The 18,439-nt window shown below is 42.2% G+C and overlaps 1 protein-coding gene across 5 annotated transcripts; it reads right to left on the bottom strand.

The window, feature by feature from the left end:
* Nucleotides 1-314: 314 nt before the first annotated feature.
* c9orf72 (C9orf72-SMCR8 complex subunit) lies at nucleotides 315-17,352 on the bottom strand. 5 transcript variants are annotated; one of them, XM_056590373.1, is made up of 12 exons: nucleotides 17,159-17,321; nucleotides 14,509-14,645; nucleotides 14,092-14,199; nucleotides 13,489-13,987; nucleotides 13,175-13,270; nucleotides 12,247-12,311; nucleotides 11,795-11,867; nucleotides 11,449-11,565; nucleotides 9,112-9,347; nucleotides 8,922-8,979; nucleotides 1,712-1,821; nucleotides 315-1,086 (listed from the first exon to the last, which is right to left on the bottom strand). In XM_056590373.1, exons 4-12 carry the CDS (start codon nucleotides 13,933-13,935, stop codon nucleotides 900-902), a joined length of 1,389 nt encoding a protein of 462 aa, XP_056446348.1. In that variant the 5' UTR covers nucleotides 13,936-13,987; nucleotides 14,092-14,199; nucleotides 14,509-14,645; nucleotides 17,159-17,321; the 3' UTR covers nucleotides 315-899. The 5 variants fall into 5 exon arrangements, with proteins under 5 accessions (XP_056446348.1, XP_056446346.1, XP_056446349.1 ...); XM_056590371.1 differs by lacking the exon at nucleotides 14,092-14,199; XM_056590374.1 differs by lacking the exon at nucleotides 14,509-14,645.
* Between the last annotated feature and the right edge of the window lie 1,087 nt (nucleotides 17,353-18,439).

Below are 18,439 nucleotides of genomic sequence, written 5' to 3'. Positions count from 1 at the left end.
GACCCCTGCATAACTGCTTGCAGTTCTAGTTATTATTTCTAATTCATTAGATAGAACTGGTTAATTATCGGTTGATATGTTTGATAGTTTTTTTAATCCTATTATTCATTAAACATGTTTTCCTCATGTTTATCGTATGTATAAACTTAAATATATATATATATATACCGAAACACAGGATTGTCAATCACTAACTGTCCCAATAATCATAAGAAGTGGATACGCTCAGATGACCCCAATGAGTCGGGTGGCTCATAAATAACCAACAATGGGATTAGATATGTGAAGCCATTCCATTATTAATATCAGAATCAGAATCAGAATCAGAATCAGAAAGGATTTAATTGCCAAGGGTTTTACACCACCCAGGAATTTGGCTTGGTGAATAAGGTGCATACATTAAGACAATAACAATGAACAGACAGTGATATATATATAACACCATATAAACAAGCAGGGACATAAGAGATCAATTAAATATAGGATAAAATAGAATAAATTAATATGTCGGCAGTTCAAACATAACATTTCACAAAATAATAATTTGATGCGCTAGAGGCATGAGCTATTTATCGTTTTATTAACAGTTGGTTGCAATACATATAAAGACAATACAACAATGGGCAAATCAAACACTTTTTTTGAACATTAAAATTCAAAGACAAATTGTTATTGAAAACATGCCACAGCACGACGATTGAATACTAGGTGTAGACCCATTTCATAGGATCAATTAAAAATAAAAGCTTCATCCTTGTGGCAAATTTAAATTAAGATGTAGATAAGACAGATTGATTAGATTATCTTAATGAACAAGGCTGATAAAGTCACTTAATTACAATCCAATAAATACATTAGGCTCAGTTTTTGTTGGATGTGACATCTGTAACCCAAGAAGATTAAAGGTTCATGTGCACGTCTCTGTCCTGGGCGCTGGTGTAGCAGGGCACCCCAAATACGAACGAGTGCAGTCCTGCTCGGAGCTTCTCAGCGAGCGCCATCACAATGCTGAGGTCTCCGTCCACCGCCAGGTCCAGGTCCGCCTTCAGGCTGCGCAGGGAGCGGAACGGCTTCTTCCCTTTTTGACTGTGGAATGAGGTGTGGATTGATTATTCAAGCATACTAATGACTAATGAATTATACCATTTGTTATTATTATAAAAAAATTTACGAATTAAAATATTGACTTATTAAGATGCTTGATATCAAATCTAAACAATGAGTATGTCTGAGATGACGATGGCCTTCTTGGTTGACCCCTGCTCCACCCAATTCTAATTGGATATATGTTTATGTTGAGAATGTTCCTGGTTTGTTCCTTGTATGCTGGTAATATTAATATGATGTTATGGTATCATTAGTCTACAGTCAATAGCTCAATTCCTTAAAAAATGAATCCCTTGGTCCCATGAGTACAAGCCCACTTGTTCACATCACAGCACAACTGCCATGAACGATCGATAGATCTACTATTAGCACAGGCAGCAAAGAGGTCGATATATATATAATGGAAAATGTTTTTGAATCGCTTCTTGCACGCTCTGACAAATGTAGAATAAACGTATAATATTGGTTACAATTCACCAGTTCCAAACAGGTCCATTCACTCAAATGTCTTCAAGTGGCCATTCCATCACATTATGATTTGAATGATATATCAGCCTCATGGATCAGAAGGCAGTGGTACTCCACAACCATCAACACCACTCACGTCTCATCTTCGATGTACTTCAGAAGGGTCAGAGCCTTTCTGTGGATTAGCAGCAGGAACTGGGTGACGTAGGTGCTCCGCAGGGACAGACTGGGCTTTAACATGAACACCTGTGAATCAGAGATCGAAGTTAAAAATAAAAACCACAAATCTAATCTACATTACAAATTTCGTAAACAGTATAAATTACATACATTCACCAACACCAACACCCAGTCCACGTATATAGAGATAAAAACATTGCATATATTCTACCTGTGAAACATTACAATATACTGTTTTAAATGTATGCACTGCAAACACTGCATTGGTATATTGTGTTGGGATTTTATCAGAATTGAAGAAAAACAAATTAAGATTCATGGCCAGCTTTCTCCACATCAACCCATAACGACTACGCAAAGGTATTAAATCACAAACTGTAATCTCCCACTCGGCTGTGGCATTTCAAATTGACTGTATTGTTTGTTTCTGATCGTCCTTTCGATTTTTCCAGAATTTAATAGCAACATTATTTAGAAACCCGTGTATGCAAGTTCTAACAATTGACAGTGCATGTCAGAATCAAAAACCATGAAGTCCAGGAAGTCTCTGTCGAGCTCTGCTCTCGGTCACATTATGGTGAGCCCTTGACATGGTCTCGAGGGGCCGTATTCACAAAGTTTTTTATCTTAAGGTTTTGCGCAAGAGTTTTTTTTAAAAAGAAATGTTCAAAGCCGCTGAGACCAACTCATAGGAAGGATAAATCACTAAAGGCGCGATTCCACCGGAGGCGTACGCACCGCGGCACGGCTGCGCCGCGGTCAACGCTGCTGATCGCTTCCTGAATGAAGTCATTTATGTACCAAATCATCCTTTTTATAAGGAAAATGTCAGAAAGGACAAAGCGTTGCATTTAATTGCAATAGTTTTGGGAGTGGAAGGTGAGTACATTAGGTTTAGGATTATTAGTGATCTCGCGGATGGCTTTATTGATCCCCATTGGGACCAATACAGTATCTATCTATCTATCTATCTATCTATCTATCTATCTATCTATCTATCTATCTATCTATCTATCTATCCATCCATCTATATAGCCTTAACGTAGCTACACATTTACATGTATGCAGCCAGTAGTTATCCATTTTAATTGAGCAAGCTCTTTTACATTCTATTGAGTTTTTTTTATTTCAACAGAACAAATAACTGTTGCCAGACAGAGGGGGGCTGCCCTTCTTATCCTGCGCTGTAGGCGGGCAAGGAGAAGACGAAGGGTTTGGGTGCACCCCATCAATGAACGGAGACAAGAACAGGGGGTATGCCACAATCTGGGGCCGTATTCACAAAGCATTTTATCTTACCGCTAGGAGTGCTCCTAACTCGCGCTAAAACATTTTACGTAGGAGTTTTTTCTTAAAAGTTATTCACAAAGCCGCTGAGACCTACTCTTACTAAGGATAAATCACAAAGAGTGAACTAAGAGTGACGCGCCGTTGCTATGGATTACGTCAATTCTCGTGCACGAGTTTAGAAGCGGTCAGTTCGGTGATTGGTTGTTCAGACGAGCCCACTGAATCACCGAAAAACAAGGAAATAGCCTAGGCTAGAAATGAATTCCTATTAAGTAGTTATAGTGCAGTTAGCAGAATACACGCATGATGACAATTTTGTGCAGACCACGATAATGACGTTGTAGCCTGCACGTTCAAGAGAGAGAGAAAGCAAACAATACAAATACGTAAAATCTAAAATAAAATAAATGTTACGAACTACCCAAGTGTTGACTGATTTGTGCCAAGGTGTTTACCTAAAATATGTTTTCAAAGTGATCCCTAAATGCCTGTCCACTCGGTTCCACACGGCCAAATGCCTTGTAATGTTGATCGCCATCATCATCATCATCATCATTATCGTCTGGCTGTGGAATGTTCCTCCGCTTGCAGAGGTTGTGTAGAATGGCACATACAGTGATTACTGTGCTTGCCCTCTCTGGGGTGAGGCGTATTTCGCCGTGGAGGACATGAAACCGAAGTTTCATCTGCCCAATTCCTCTCTCCACTTTTAAGCTCTCCTAGACTTAGGTGCTACTTTTAGTCCTAAAATACTTTGTGAATTGCTCTTAGTGAAAAAAGTTAGGAGTCCTAAATTTAAGAGTGACACGCCCATTATTTTTAGGAGTTACTCCTAAATTCGCCAGTTAGGACCTACTTTTAGCCCTAAGATCCTTTGTGAATACGGCCCCTGGTCCAGGAGCTCCGTGCAGATCCTGGACCAATATTCCAATTCGCCACTAAGTGTGCAATGGCAGAACCATATGGTGCAGCCTATATGATGAATTATAATCTAGTTATTATCCCTCTCTGGTATACTCTTTTGCATATATATATATATACTATTTTATCCCTCGGGATAAATACAGTGATGTTACTGCTGTGCTGGATTCAGTAGCCAGTGTATTTTATTTGAGTGCTCGAGACAGTTAATGTTATTTTTCCTTAAATCCAGAGACAGTTAATACATGATCTGATACCAGAGAGACAGTTAATACATGACAATGCATTTTTGAGCTTTGCCTGTGTTTTCTTTTACTTATCTATTTTATTGTATGAGAATGTTTCTATGTGAAGCACTTTGAGTCTGCTTCATGCATGAAAAGTGCTATATAAATGAAGTTGCCTTGCCTTAAATAAAAATATATATATTACAAGTAATCTGGTTTCTACCTACATGGTGTGATTATATGTGACTTGATTTCGTCTATTTCCCATTATGGTTAATGGTTTGGGTACTTAGTCCACCATTGTTGATTTCTCACCTGAAGAGCCAATCTCCAGAGCTATGGCTCGCCAGGCAATGTCCTTTTTGGTGTTGTCTTTATAATGACGGGAACTTTGGTCATATAATTCGACATACTTTTCCACCTCGACGACCAGTCTCTCATCGTCCATTCTCTCAGAATAGTTTTCTCACAAACGAAAGAGGGCGACATCCAGTGGTGAGGAGTAGATATAGAGGTGCCTACGGGAGCCGGGATGTACAAACCAGCTTTTACAAAGCGGGGGGTTTTTCAGGGGTGGCGACGCTAGGGAATAGAACATTGGCTCGAAGAATAGTTGGGCGGCGCGTCGCGGAACGCTGCCGCGCAGCTAGTCGGCGCCGGTGTGTGCTAGTACATCCGGAATAATGGGGGCGGAGTTTTTGACGCGCCGCTGCGGCGCCGGTGTGTGAAGGCCTAACGCCCCGTGCCCACTACCTCCGTCCGTTGACTGATCTCCATTGACTTTGAATGGGGACGGACGCGCAATGCATTGTGGATCCGTCCGTACCGTTGGAGCCTTCGGCTCAGTCAAAAAGTTGAAAAATGTTCAACTTTTTCGGCAGCGACGGATCCGTCATCCAATCAGATCACGTATGCAAATTTAAGCACTGTGACGCGACTCGGGCTCTGACGATACTGGAAAGCGGGTCATCTTGCATAGCAACAAGCAGGAAGAAGCGGGAAGAACCCGGCAAAGCGATTTGATTGGCTGACGGATGCCTCTGCAAAGACTACTCCCCCATCAGTCTGCAACGCCTTCCCACGTCCGTTGACTGACGGAGGTAGTGGGCATGTAGGGTTAAAGGCTCGATTCCACTGGAGGCGTACGCGCCGCAGCACGGCTGTGCCGCGGTCACCGCTGCTGATCGCTTCCACTCTCATCAATGAGACCAATTCCACCGGGCGCGCCGCGGAATGGTTCAGCAGCGTCCCAGGAGCGGCGTGCTACGCCGCGGCGCTATCTTTCCGTCGCACTTCTATTTTTGCCGCGAGCCGCTGCTAAATCGCGTCAATTTCAACAGAGCAGATCGAGCAGGGCAGGAAGTGAAAAAGTAAAAGCCATAGAGCATCCGGTCAATTTTCAAAATAAAACACAATACTCAGCTCATGTAACTTCACATCAACATTATTACGTCATGACCGTTGGCACCAGGTCAGCAGTCAATCAATCAAAGGGTCTCAGAGGGTCGGCAACATGGACGACGAGAAACTCATTGTCGAAGTTCAGCAACATGAAGTCATTTATGTACCAAATCATCCTTTTTATAAGGAAAAAGTCAGAAAGGACAAAGCGTGGCATTTAATTGCAATAGTTTTGGGAGTGGAAGGTGAGTACATTAGGTTTAGGATTATCGCGTGATCTCGTGATCTCGCGTGAACACGGCTGGCTCGCAAGGCAGCGCTACGCTGCCGTTACGCGCCCGGTAGGAATGGACGCAGGGCAGAGGACGCAGCCGTTCCGCGGCGCGTACACGTCCGGTGGAATCCCGGTGTAATGGCCCGTTCAGATCGCTGGGAATTATGGGGAAATAATTTTCACGACGTTGGGAAGTTCTCGTGAACGACACCTTATGACGCTCTGATGATTCTACTTCCTTTCGGCAACTGGGGCCAGATTTAGCCAACAGATGGTGTGTTCCTGAATCCTCGGAGGCTGTCTTCCGAGTCGGAAGTTGGAAAATCTCCCAGCTTTCTTGTGGCATTTCTCGGAGGCAACCCCCCTTTTTATTTTCAGCTCTCGGACTTCTGAGAGTAGGCCGAGAGTGCTCAAAAAAATTGCTACACCCGTGAAGAGATTTATTTTCTTTGTATTTGTACCACGTTGGTCATATTATGTTGATTTTAAATGCTCTTATACACTTGATTACATTGCTACTTTCTTCCGGTCACCAATTTATGCATTGCATGGTCTTGCTGTGCGTGCAATACAATGTAAAGTTGTCTTGTTTGTTTTCAAGCTGGTTTGCTAAATAGACTAATGTAGCTAACAATTAGCAACATCTAGCCAATTTCATGACACAATCACAAAGTCGAACAGGAACACTATAAAAGCTCTGAGACTGGAAATTACATCAAAAGTTCAACTTGGAAGGCTGGCGTCCGAGGTTTCAGGAACACACCATCACTTAACTCGCTCTACTTTCAGAATAGCGAGTGGGACCGACCAAAAGGGGGCAGATGGCTGGGAGATTTACAACTTACAACTACCACCTACCGGCGTACCATACAAATGGATTACACCTTACATCCCAAGAGCTACTTGTGCGGGAGGTGTACGAGGCATCTGGAACACACCATAAGAGTGAAGTAAGAGTGACGCCCCCTTAAATCGATTCTCGTGCACAAGTTTAGAAGCAGTCAGTACAGTGATTGGTTGTTGAGTGCAGGCAGTCTCGGTGAAACTCATCCGCAACATCCCACAAACAAGTCCACAAAATCAACGAAAAATGAGGAAATAGCCGAGGCTACAATTTAAGTCCTATCAAATAGATATTGACAGTGCAGTTAGCAGAGTATTCACATAATGAAAAGTTTGTGAAGACCACGATAATGACGTTGTATCCGCAGTCCAGCAATTTTAAGATTCTTTGTTAATAGGTCTTACTGAGTTAGGAGTCCTCTCGAGGACTTTTAAGGTCTCCAAAATTGAAGACTGACACGGCCATTATTTTTTGTTTCTCCTAAATTCGCAATTTATGAGCTACTTTTAGCCCCAAGACTATTACGGAATACGGCCCCAGATTGATCGAGCACGTGCCCAAAAGGTCAAATGGATCCCCGATTCCCCGTCCAACAACACTATCACCAGCCCACGATACAGCCGACCATACGGAGCGGTTCAGATTATAATCCTGGATTAGTGCTGTCCTCACCACGTGGACATAGCCACCGACAGCAACAACCCTATCTTAAATGTAATAGTTTATGAGCGATACATTAACGCAAATGGTTTGTACAAGGAAAAATAAGGAAATAGCCAGATGATACAAATAACGTCCTATCAAATAGTTAAGGACAGTGCAGTTAGCAGAATACACGCATGATGACAAGTTTGTGCGCACCACGATAATGACTTTGTATGCACGTTAAAAGAGGGAGAATGTATGTTAACTCTGTTTGTTAAAGGTCCCATAGCATGAAAATCTCATTTTATAAGGTTTCCTAACATTAATATGAGTTCCCCTTCCCTGCCTATCGTCCCCCAGTGGCTAAAACTTGCGTTCGGTGTAAAACGAGCACTAGGTATCCTGCTGGCCTTTGAAAAAAGCTCCGGCACGCTGATTTGGAATGTGGCCCCATATGTCGTCATAAGGGACCAGGTTACCTCCCCATTCTCTACCTTGCCTGCCCAGCGAATTTGGCCCGCCAATGAGACAATGAGCTACGACTGCGCCATGTGTGTGTGTGTGTGTGTGATAACATACACTGTAACGCAAGTGTTGTACACTTCTTTGTTATTTGGATAACCGTTCTGCTGTTGGTGTTGTGGCACACGTCGGTTCTTTGACGTTTCTGGTATTTCCACAACGAGACTCGTAGTGGGGGTTACCTCAGCCATGGTTGAGAAGGAATTGGGGGAAAGGAACTTTGGCTTTGACTCCCTGAAGTACATGAACCACGAGATGGAAGAAAAAGGGATTGTTGCCGGGATTGTCTTCCGCTTCCCGCTGCCCGCTGCCGAGGGACCATCGCCTCGGCGCTGCCCGATGCCCGCTGCAGGAGACGGTGGTGCCTAAGCGCTGACCGCTGCCCGCTGCCTTGGCAGCGAGGCTCCGGCGGGACACAATCGCGGTCAACAATCGCGGGCAACAATCCCTCTCTCCTCCATGTCATGGTTCAGTCTACTTCAGATTGATGTGGACGTTGAAGAACCAGAGACGTCGGAGAACCCGACGCACGCGTTTGAGATTCATAATATCGTCTGGAGGCGCACACAGGTTTTGGCCATGATAATATATATTATGATATAGATATCTATAGATAATATGGTATTATTTAGATATAGAGCTCCAGGACTCCACTACCGTGGCCGCAAGCTGCTCAGGGCCACACCCCCACCCTCCTCCTTGACCCGCCTCTCTCCTCCTCATTTGCTTTAAAGCTACAGACACCGAAACGGCGCATTTGGGGAAAGCTCAATGTGCGACTGGGTCGTAGTGGCTGTAATTCTGCACCACGGCTGAAGTTCGCGAACGTCTTCAAATACTGCGTTAGGGGCCCACTAATATCTATAATAAAGCATCTATAAATCAGCATGCCATGGGACCTTTAACTAAGTCTATTAAAGCCAAACCCAGGACATCGGAGCTGTGATTGCTGCCAAAGCTGCTTCTACTAAGTAATGGAAAAGGGTGTGCCTGTCACTACAAAAAGCATTAATTAAAACCATTAACGAGAGTTATAGCTTACCTCATCAATGAATGACTTCACCAGTGTATCTCTGTGCATGACATCTTGAAAGATATTTCTAAAAAGATAGAGGATTTGACAAAAATATTTGTTATGAAAGAGAGAGAAGTATTCAGTAAATTCACATTATATTCCAGGTACAACAGTAGTACTGTGTTTTACTGAGTACTGATCCAACATTCAGCCTTACAGGTCAGGTGTGAAACCCTCGTCGGTGTGAATGATCATGTCGGGAGCGATGTCATCCTCACTGACTGCCCGCCATAGCGCACTGAGCTCTGAACGCATATAGCGCCGCTGGTTATAGGTGTGTTCTTGGCACGGCGGCATTTGCTTCACGGTGTTGATGTCCACGTCGATGTGTGTAGTCGGGTAAGGCGAGTACAGCACCTGTCTGAAGGGCAGCACAAAGCTACCGGTGGAGTCCTACAAGTGGAAAAACGGTAACATTATAATAATGTGTAATTGAAAAATCAATGCTCCTTCCACACCAATGTCAAACTACAAGAACAAGTAATTAAATCAGGGACTCATTAACTCAGGAAACTGAGTGGTTCATAGTCATTAAAAAAAACTTGGTAAATCAACACAAAACCAAAGAAACTGGCTTTTCATTAAAGGGGACCTATTATGCTTTTCGACTTTTATGACCTATAAACGTTGTTATAATGATTGATAGTCATGTTTAACCATGCAAAAAAAACGATGTAGATTTTCGGGAAACTCTTCCTCTCATCTGGGCGCTTTCAGCCTTCTCTGTTAACGCTTGGTTTCGTCCATCTCCGCCCCCTCGCCCCCCTCCTGCCAACCCAACTCCGTTATTATTGGTTACCATCCTTGAAGTGCGCGAGCGGGCGGATTTGACCAGGCATATGGGGGTGCGGCAGGAGTGCCTCTACGTAGATGATTTCCCGGAAATGTGAACAAGTGAATCGCAAACGTTGTCCCGAGTGTTTAGCGCTCTGCACAGCCACCCCAGACTGTCAGCAGGGAATACGTCGAAATGCATGTACGTCATTATTTGACACTTTAGTATGGTTAAACATGACTATCAATCATTATAACAACGTTTATAGGTCATAAAAGTCGAAAAAGCATAATAGGTCCCCTTTAAAATGTTTTTTATGTGCTAAATTAGTCAGGCTAAAGTCAGAGTGGATACAATTATGAATTCCGAATTGCAATCATCATTTTGAAATCTCGGGCAAGAAAAGCTAATGTTGGGTCATCAAATAATCACTAATGATTTATTTATTATTCCAATGGCGACACCGTACCGCACGCTCTGCAGGGTCTGCTGTTAACGAGGTGGTGCAGCACAAAAACCTAAGGTAGCTCATCCAATGTGGATTGATTGTTTTGATTGTTACAGTTGGAAGCAGCACTGTTACAGTACTGAACATCTTTAATGTACCAACTGCGATATATTGTTTCACCTTCTTCTGACAAATATACTTATTGTAAGTCACTTTGGATAAAAACGTCTGCCAAATGCCCTAAATGTAAATGTAAATGTGCCAAACTTTGAAGTGGCTTGGATAAAAGTGTTGTCTGCTAAATGGATACGTGTTAGGGATGGGCTTGAGGAATCGATTACTCGAGTACGTTACAAATGAACTCGGTTGGTGGACAGGCAAACTCGAGTTTGCATATACACACACAAACAAAGTTTTCGGAAGCAAATGTATCAATTTTCTGTGCGGCGCCACTAACACATGCCATGGGCAAAAAGCAAATGAAATGTATCATTTCTGTGTGGCGCGTGCCGTGCGGTGTGCAGGCACGCCAGAATTCAAAAAGTTAAGAGATGGCGGTTAAAGCAAAGCGCAGCGAAGAATTTAAATACTTTAAAGAAATAGGAGATCATAAGGTGAAATGTAAAATATGCCACGCAAAATCGAGCTACCAGAGTAAGTACTATGCGGCAACATATGCTCCTGAAACACAACGGTGAGTTCGGGAAAGCAGACCAGCAGCAACCAAGTGTGTCGGCTATTTTCACCGCCGCAAGACGCAGCTGTAGCCCCGGCCTTGTAGAGAAGATCACAACGCTGAGTATTTCCATAGTCCATTTGCTGCCGTTTTATTTGCAGCTTTAAATTATTTGCAATGGTTAGGCTACTTGTTTCGTTTTTGTTTTTTTTAAACCGTTACAGGCCTTGGTTCGAAGTGATTTAAATTGTGAGACGCATATTTATTTTTGTAAGGAAAATGTGTTTTGAACGTTTGCAAAAATAAATAATGAATACTCTGATCACTGACTGTTTTGATGGAGAATAAGCATTACATGTTTGGTTGGTAATATTGCCGTTCATCATTAGGCCTATTCCTGCTGCAGATGCGTTGCATTCTAAAAATAGATTTGATTAAACGAGTACTCGATTGATCCTCGAGGAATTCCTTCGATCACTCGAGTTTGGAATTTACTACTCGTGCCCATCCCTAATACGTGTGAATAGAGAAGAGTGATTGAAGTCACCAAAAACATAGGTTATACAACGTAGCATCAAATCTAATATCTTGGTACCTTGAGCAGCCCCTGAACAAACAGGCCAGTCTCGTACTTGAAGGAAGAGTCTGCCTTGCAAAGGCGGGAACATTTCCTTTCAGACGGCGTGAGAAAGAGGCAGAGCGTCCGAACCATCTAACAAAAGGAGACACATTCAGAGTTGATACAGGATGTCTTCACAGCTGTACAGATGACAAGTCAAAGACAGCCCACACAATGCAGAGCCTCAAGCCAATATGTTGTTGATTTATCCTACGTTTCGCTGTGCAACGTGTTGCTTATGGTATGAAAAATGTATCAAATGTAAGAAAAAAATGCAGGTGATGCAGCAGTCTGCCCCCTGTCCACAGGGACCTCCATTCACCTTGTTCACTTTATCCGGGTTACTTCCAACAACCATGGAACAGCCGCAGGTCTGCAGATGAGAACTGATGGCTCTGAGGGCACACACACGGGAGATCATTTACAATTACATTTAGGGCATTTAGCAGACGCTTTTATTCAAGTTATCATTGAGACGTTTCTACCAGCTGTGTTGTCCACAGAGTTGTGTACATCACTTGATCACCTGGGGTGGTTTTGACAACAGCTGTCTTTCATGCAACCACAGTCAAACAAAGAGATATTCAACATGCTTGTGTTAACAGGAAGATGGCATACCCAAAAAGGACATTACATTACTTTTACTAACGGATATGTATAATTCCTTTTTTTTTTATTGGTTTATGAAATTAAACCACATGTGACCGGACCAGAATGGATGATCCAGAGGTTCTGATTGTGCTGTACTACGAAAGGAATCATGAATATACTCACTTGTGGAGGAAATCTTCATGGCAGCTGTCTCCGATATCATCGTCATTTAAAACCGTGTCTCTGATCTAGCTCAGAAGGTTTTGTAGAGAAAGAGTTCAAATAAATTGGGTTGTTATCCATAAGAAATTTCTTGTGATGGATGCATTGGCATTTGTTATCGACCAAACCTGGATAATCTAAAGTAGGGCTGGGCGATTAATCGAATCATGATCACGATTTCAATTTTAGCGTCAAACGATCACAAAACTATTATAATCGAATTTTCGATTTATTTTATTAAATGTTTTATAGAAAGTGCAGCACAGCTGGATACATATCTGCACATTATTTTAGATTTGAACATTTTCAAATCTAAGACTATTTTGTGCATTTCTTTTAGGCGAAAAGTTCTCAATTACAAAGTGTTTATTGGGAGAAATGCTGAATAAATACATCATGTTTTCAAACTCAATACAATTATTGTTTGAATAATGGTGATTTCAATATTGACCAAAATAATCGTGATTATGATTTTTTCCATAATCGAGCAGCCCTAATCTAAAGCTCCAGTATGTCGATTATGTTGCTTCAGTTTCATTAGAATTTCAATCTCATGTCAACACAAAGCTTTCCAGAGTACAAAAGGTGGCTTGGTTTACAAATTGTGATGAAAATATATCCAATCAGTGATGTTACAGCAAGGCTGTGCAACTGTAGACCCATTAGTAGAATGGCTGGAGAACCTGTTAGAGCTCACAACAGCAAATATAATCCAGACTCGGAATGTTTGATTGACACAGTAGCTAGGGTTTCTTTAAGTAGGTTTATATTATAAGCGGTCCTACGAAAAACGTAGGAACCCAATTGTTTATTATCCTGATTATTCTTCTTATATTTCAGACATTTGATCTTCCTCCCAATGGCACAAATGTGTGGTCATGTTACTTACGTCTATATCCTCCTGCACTCGATGCGTTTTCATAGAGGCCAGTAACTCCATGATAGGAAGGATCTCCGAGCTCAACACCGAGATAATGTTGTAACCCTGAAGACAGGAAGCAGTCCGCACCACTTTGATTAAATAGTTTAAACTCCATCTAAACACTTCTATACCATGTTTTATGCTTCCTTTCCCTCATGGTTACTAAGCAATGCAACTTCATGTACTACAACTAAGACTTGTTCAAATGTTGCGTGGAAAATAGGAAAAAAAAACGTTGGTGAAATTATGGAAGAAAATGTGTCAGTTATCAAGTAGGAAACCTTTTGCATCCAAATGCGTCCCTTGCGGATGACGTGTTGAAACCGTTCAACGCATATAGCGTGGAGAGGGAGGTAGAAGGCCAGCTCGGTCTGCGGCAGGATGATCGAGAGGGCACAGGTGTTCTTATCCCCCTTCAGCTCTCCGTCGAAGATCAGGGACACAATGATCACACCTTTCTCTGCCAGGACAAAGAACTTGACGTCCACGGCGCCGCACTCGGCGCTGCGCAGGATCTCACCGTTCAGGGTGTGGTTGGCCAGGAAAGTGATTTCTCCATCACTGAGCAAAAGAGACTGATCAACCCGAGGGGCCCAGATGTGACGCACACGTGGACCCAAAATGTTGTCCCAATAAGCAAAGGTGGCCGCCAAGAGGGGGCATTCTCCATCTAAGGGGACCTCTGTCTTGGCCACAGCAGGGGACTGGGGTGGGTAGCCAGACGACATTGTAATGACCTCTTAGGATCCTGAGGACTGAGGTCTTCAGAAGTGTGCGTTACTAAACATGGATAAAAAAAGAAAATACATTATAAAGACCTAATAAAGAAAAACACCTTGTATATACATTTTCATTTTTGTATTTAAAAAACAAATCATAATTACCACTCGTTACGTTTTTTAAGATATTTTTTCTATTTCTGGAACGTGTGGGTGCAATAAATCAGACAGATATGATGGTGCGTCAGGTTTAAAAAACAAGTTACACTGAAACTGAAAAAAATACAGAGGAAATCAGGCCTACTGTATGTGAATAAGATTAGAGATGTCTAGGTAGTTAAGTATAACTAATAACTGTAAAGGGCAGGTGTACATTGCTTTTGATGGAGCCATGTTATATTAATATAATAATAATAATAAAATGCATTTTATTTATGGGCACCTTTCAGGCCACTTAAGGACACCTTACATGTAGGCCTATAATTCGTAAAATATTTAAAACACTTGCACAAAATCAAAACAGAGCAAAGATAAATACAAATACAAAGCAATAAAAACAACAGACTAAATATTAAGAATTACATAGAATGCCAGTCTTTGTCTTAGGATCTTTTGAATGAATGGATCAATAAATGGTGATCGCAATGATCGCAAGCAGAGGAACTGGAGCGAGTTATGGAGCGGCGAAGTCACGCCCCTTCTGGTAGAGCCCATGCGACCTATGAGATCGAAAAATATGAATGGGTTTCACTTTCAATTGAGAGAAAGTAATTATTTTCTGGTCCCAGTCTTTATATGCCCCGGATTACACATGTTATTTGTGGATTTAAATGATAATCTTTCATGTCAAGAGTTTGACCGTTTATTGTGCAATTGTTCAGTTAAAGGCTGTAGAGAAAACTATGAGAAATGAGAAAGACTACACGTCTCGTATGTGACGTCACGCTCCCTGCGACTGGCATGGACAAGACCGACAATCTCCCCATCTGCATAACTGAAATTCTCCACATGCCCCGATTTATAATGGTTTTCTCCTCTTTCGATGCTTTTATCCTCCCCTTGAAAAAAAGCGGTGAAGTGGAGAATAGAGATTGCCATGTCTGTACCTGAGTTCCACAAAGGGGCTGTCATGCCAAATTTGTACCGGCTGCCAAATTTGTACCGGGCGCGTCATCCATTCCAAACCTGCCTGGCAACAGATGATCGCGTCGTCCGTTGCCTGGCAACGGACGATCGCGTCGAATGACGTGAAAGGTTCACGAACATTCGCGAACCTTCACTCCTCGTTTCCACATACGTACATTCTCGTATGCGATCCAACCGTCTCCGACCGAAAGTCCATTCATTCCTATGTGATTCTCCGTAATGTCTGTTTTTCCTCCGAGACTCCTCCCCTCCGTAAAATTTCTGTCCGGTATGTCCGTAATATACGTTCAAAAAATTACGGAGATACCGTATGAAAGTTTTTATGTTTTTCGCAAAACATGTAAGTACCTGGCAGGCCAAACTCCTCGCCGATCTCTTTCCAAGCCTGGTTGGTTTTGTTTTTATCTCTGTATATGTCGATCCTCATGTTCCAAAGTACCGGTCTCCTAAAAACTGCCATTATCATACGTTCCCCAATCTTTTTGGCTGACCGTAAATAAATCCATGCCCGTACGTAAAACACTAGCGCCCCCTTCCGTAAATTTACGGAAGCACGGATACGAAAAACATACGTATGTGGAAACGAGGCGTCAAGCTTGTTCATTCGCACTTGTCCGTTATCTGTATTGTGCTATTTCGTCCTTGACCTGCTTTAAACACTCAGTTTACTTGCTAAATTTGATGAAACAATTAAATACAATACAAATATAAAGTAAAAACAAGTGTTATCTAGCGATCCGTTTTCTGTATTATGTTATTTCGTCTTTGGCAACTTGAGCGCGAATGTTGGGCGTGACTTCGCCACTATTGAGTCAACGCGTCAAACAGCTGAACCTGTCTACAAATCCCTCAGCGACTTTAAGTGATAAAAAAGTGCCTAAAAAACATCAACGTCATTCATGTTAAGTAAAATGATAAAACAACCTCGGACAAGAGAAGTTAACTTATCAGGACTATAGGTATCTTTAATAGGTCCATGGCACTGAGCCCTCTCGGATGCCGGGCCGAAACATATGGGATCTATTAAAGAAACAGGTTTCACTACGACTCCTTTCGGCTGCCAACCCCATAATAAATAAAGACAACCGCTCATAAAACGCGTTTTGAAAAGAGAAAACTTACATTTTATTATTACATGGCATAAAGATAATTATGAGCCTTTGATTGATAGCCAGAGATTTTTTGCGGAGACAAATTCTACTTCCGGTGTTACACCGAATTCTGCGTCCCACCGAAAAGTGTGACCCCAGGGGACGCTGTTGCATATTTTTTGCAATATGCGCGAGTTTGAAGCGTAGACAGGCGTGACGAAAACATAAATAAAACATAAGATCTCCCCCCAACCAATTGCCTTTTTATTAAAGGTGCTTAATAACTACGTTTGTTTTGATTTGATTAGCAATTTACAGACCCATACAATGATAGGGCGTTTAGTACGGTCCTTCACCATTGCTTTTTTACCCATTAAAAGCTATAGTCAGTGTTAAATTACGCTGATTTACCTTTGAGCATTTCCTATTATAGGCTACTGTGTAAAACGCTGTTTAGAATTAATGTTAGGATCAAGAAAAGAAAGACCCACCGGTGGGGGGAGAGCTTATGTTTTATTAATGTTTTTGTAATAATACAAACGTGCATGTTGCAGAGAATGTGCAACAGCGCCCCCTGGGGTCACATCTTTCGGTGGGACGCAGGATTCGGTGTAACACCGGACCTCCATGAATTGAGGGACCCTTCCACAGCCCGCTAAACAGCTGCAATACCGCTGAGCACTGGTGGATTGCGGAAGTATGCACTGTTCCTGGGGGCCTGGGTTCACCCATGGACATTCACACCGCCGTCGGTTTGTGAATGTGTGCATGAATGGTTGAATGTGAGGCAGTAGTGCAAAGCGCCATGAGTGGCAACTGGTTTGAAAAACGCCGTTTAAATGCAGTCCGTTTAACATTTAGCACAAGAAGACTAACGGTACCACATCTTTGAACAACACAACAAATATACAACAAACATATCGTTGACATAAGGCAAAACATTACAGCTGCCTCTCCTACCTCTCTACCTTAGAAGATATTATCTGGACTCTTACCACAACTCTGTCTTCACAAAACTACCGTAGGACTGGTTAAAAGAAAGCTCCATTGTCATATTCAGTAATAAACCCAAATAACGAGGTAGATCCGTTATTATGATCACGGGTTCTGCGTTACCGTCCGTCCACCTCCGCCTCCCCGTCTTTGTCTTCTTCTTGTGTCTTGATTCCCAGAGGTACATGAGCTCCAGTGCTGCCCCCCACAGGGCTGGAGGCCATAAGGCGAAATGCTGCCCCCCAAGTGGCTGGAGGTCACAATACAATCTACTCTTTACACCTGGCAAGAAATTATAATTCAGTGTCATTGTGCACTGCTGAACGACACACATAACTTATAGACTGAAGTGCAGTATCTTCCTTTGGTTTGTTTTCATTGTTCTCAAATCATACGTGACAGGTGGATCATAAGCTGCTTCTACCGGCCTGCATCAACCACACACACATTATGCTACTTATTACTTATTAATCCCATCCTCGTCTATGTATTTATTTATTCTGACAGGCCTACCATTGGCCTGTCATTGGGTAGTGGGTCTTTAGTGGGCAGAGTGTCTTTTGCTGTCTTTGGGTCAGTGGGTCTTCATTTGGCTGAGTGCATCTTTGGCTGTCATTGGGTCAGTGGGTCTTTACTTGGCTGAGTGTCATTGGGTCAGTGGGTCTTTCTTGGCTGTGCATGGAAGTCTTTCACGCTGTTAAACCACAAGGTGGTATGGATCCTGTATCAAACCGTTTCACGAACAAAGTTAAGATATGTCATGCTGAAAAAAACCGTATATGGAACTACTCTAACAGATTGACTATGTAAACTATCTAGTCGTTATAGGGTTTAACGTAGTGTTCTGATTGGATCATACAAAATAGGATATTTACCGCAGACGAATAAACACAGTGGTCGGGGGGGTCTGCCTCCTAGGGGTCCAAAGAGCTACTGCGTGGGACCGACCGATACATGTTTTTGTTGATTTATTTTGATGTGACGATGATATATTTGGAAATAAAATTGTCTGCTTTAAACTTTATGCAGAAACTCAACCCTGGTGGTGTGCCACTCACCAGGGCCAGCCACTGACACACGCTACAGAAGTGATTCGATAGACATAACCTATGAATGCATTGTACAATATAAATAAATAAATAAATCGTACAATGTAAAGGTTTGAGCCTGATGCATTGATTTCATTGATGCTTAGTTACTAAATATATTGATATCATAACTAAGTATCAATGCTGAATATACTAAAGGCATTATAAATATATGATTAGGCCTATTGACTTGGG

Source organism: Gadus chalcogrammus, chromosome 5, assembly GCF_026213295.1.
Source record: "Gadus chalcogrammus isolate NIFS_2021 chromosome 5, NIFS_Gcha_1.0, whole genome shotgun sequence".
NCBI lineage: Eukaryota > Metazoa > Chordata > Actinopteri > Gadiformes > Gadidae > Gadus > Gadus chalcogrammus.
The sequence above is the reverse complement of the archived record's forward strand: the minus strand, read 5'-3'. Positions and strand labels throughout refer to the sequence as shown.

Bases quoted from the DNA above. Each gene is read 5' to 3' on its own strand.
- c9orf72 (XM_056590372.1), bottom strand. From the start codon at position 13,935: ATGTCGTCTGGCTACCCACCCCAGTCCCCTGCTGTGGCCAAGACAGAG. The intron at 12,312-13,174 runs GTAAGTAACATG...CTTCTGAGCTAG, and splicing joins GAGTGCAGGAGGATATAGAC to ATCAGAGACACGGTTTTAAA. The intron at 8,980-9,111 runs GTAAGGCTGAAT...CTATCTTTTTAG, and splicing joins GAGGGTTTCACACCTGACCT to AAATATCTTTCAAGATGTCA.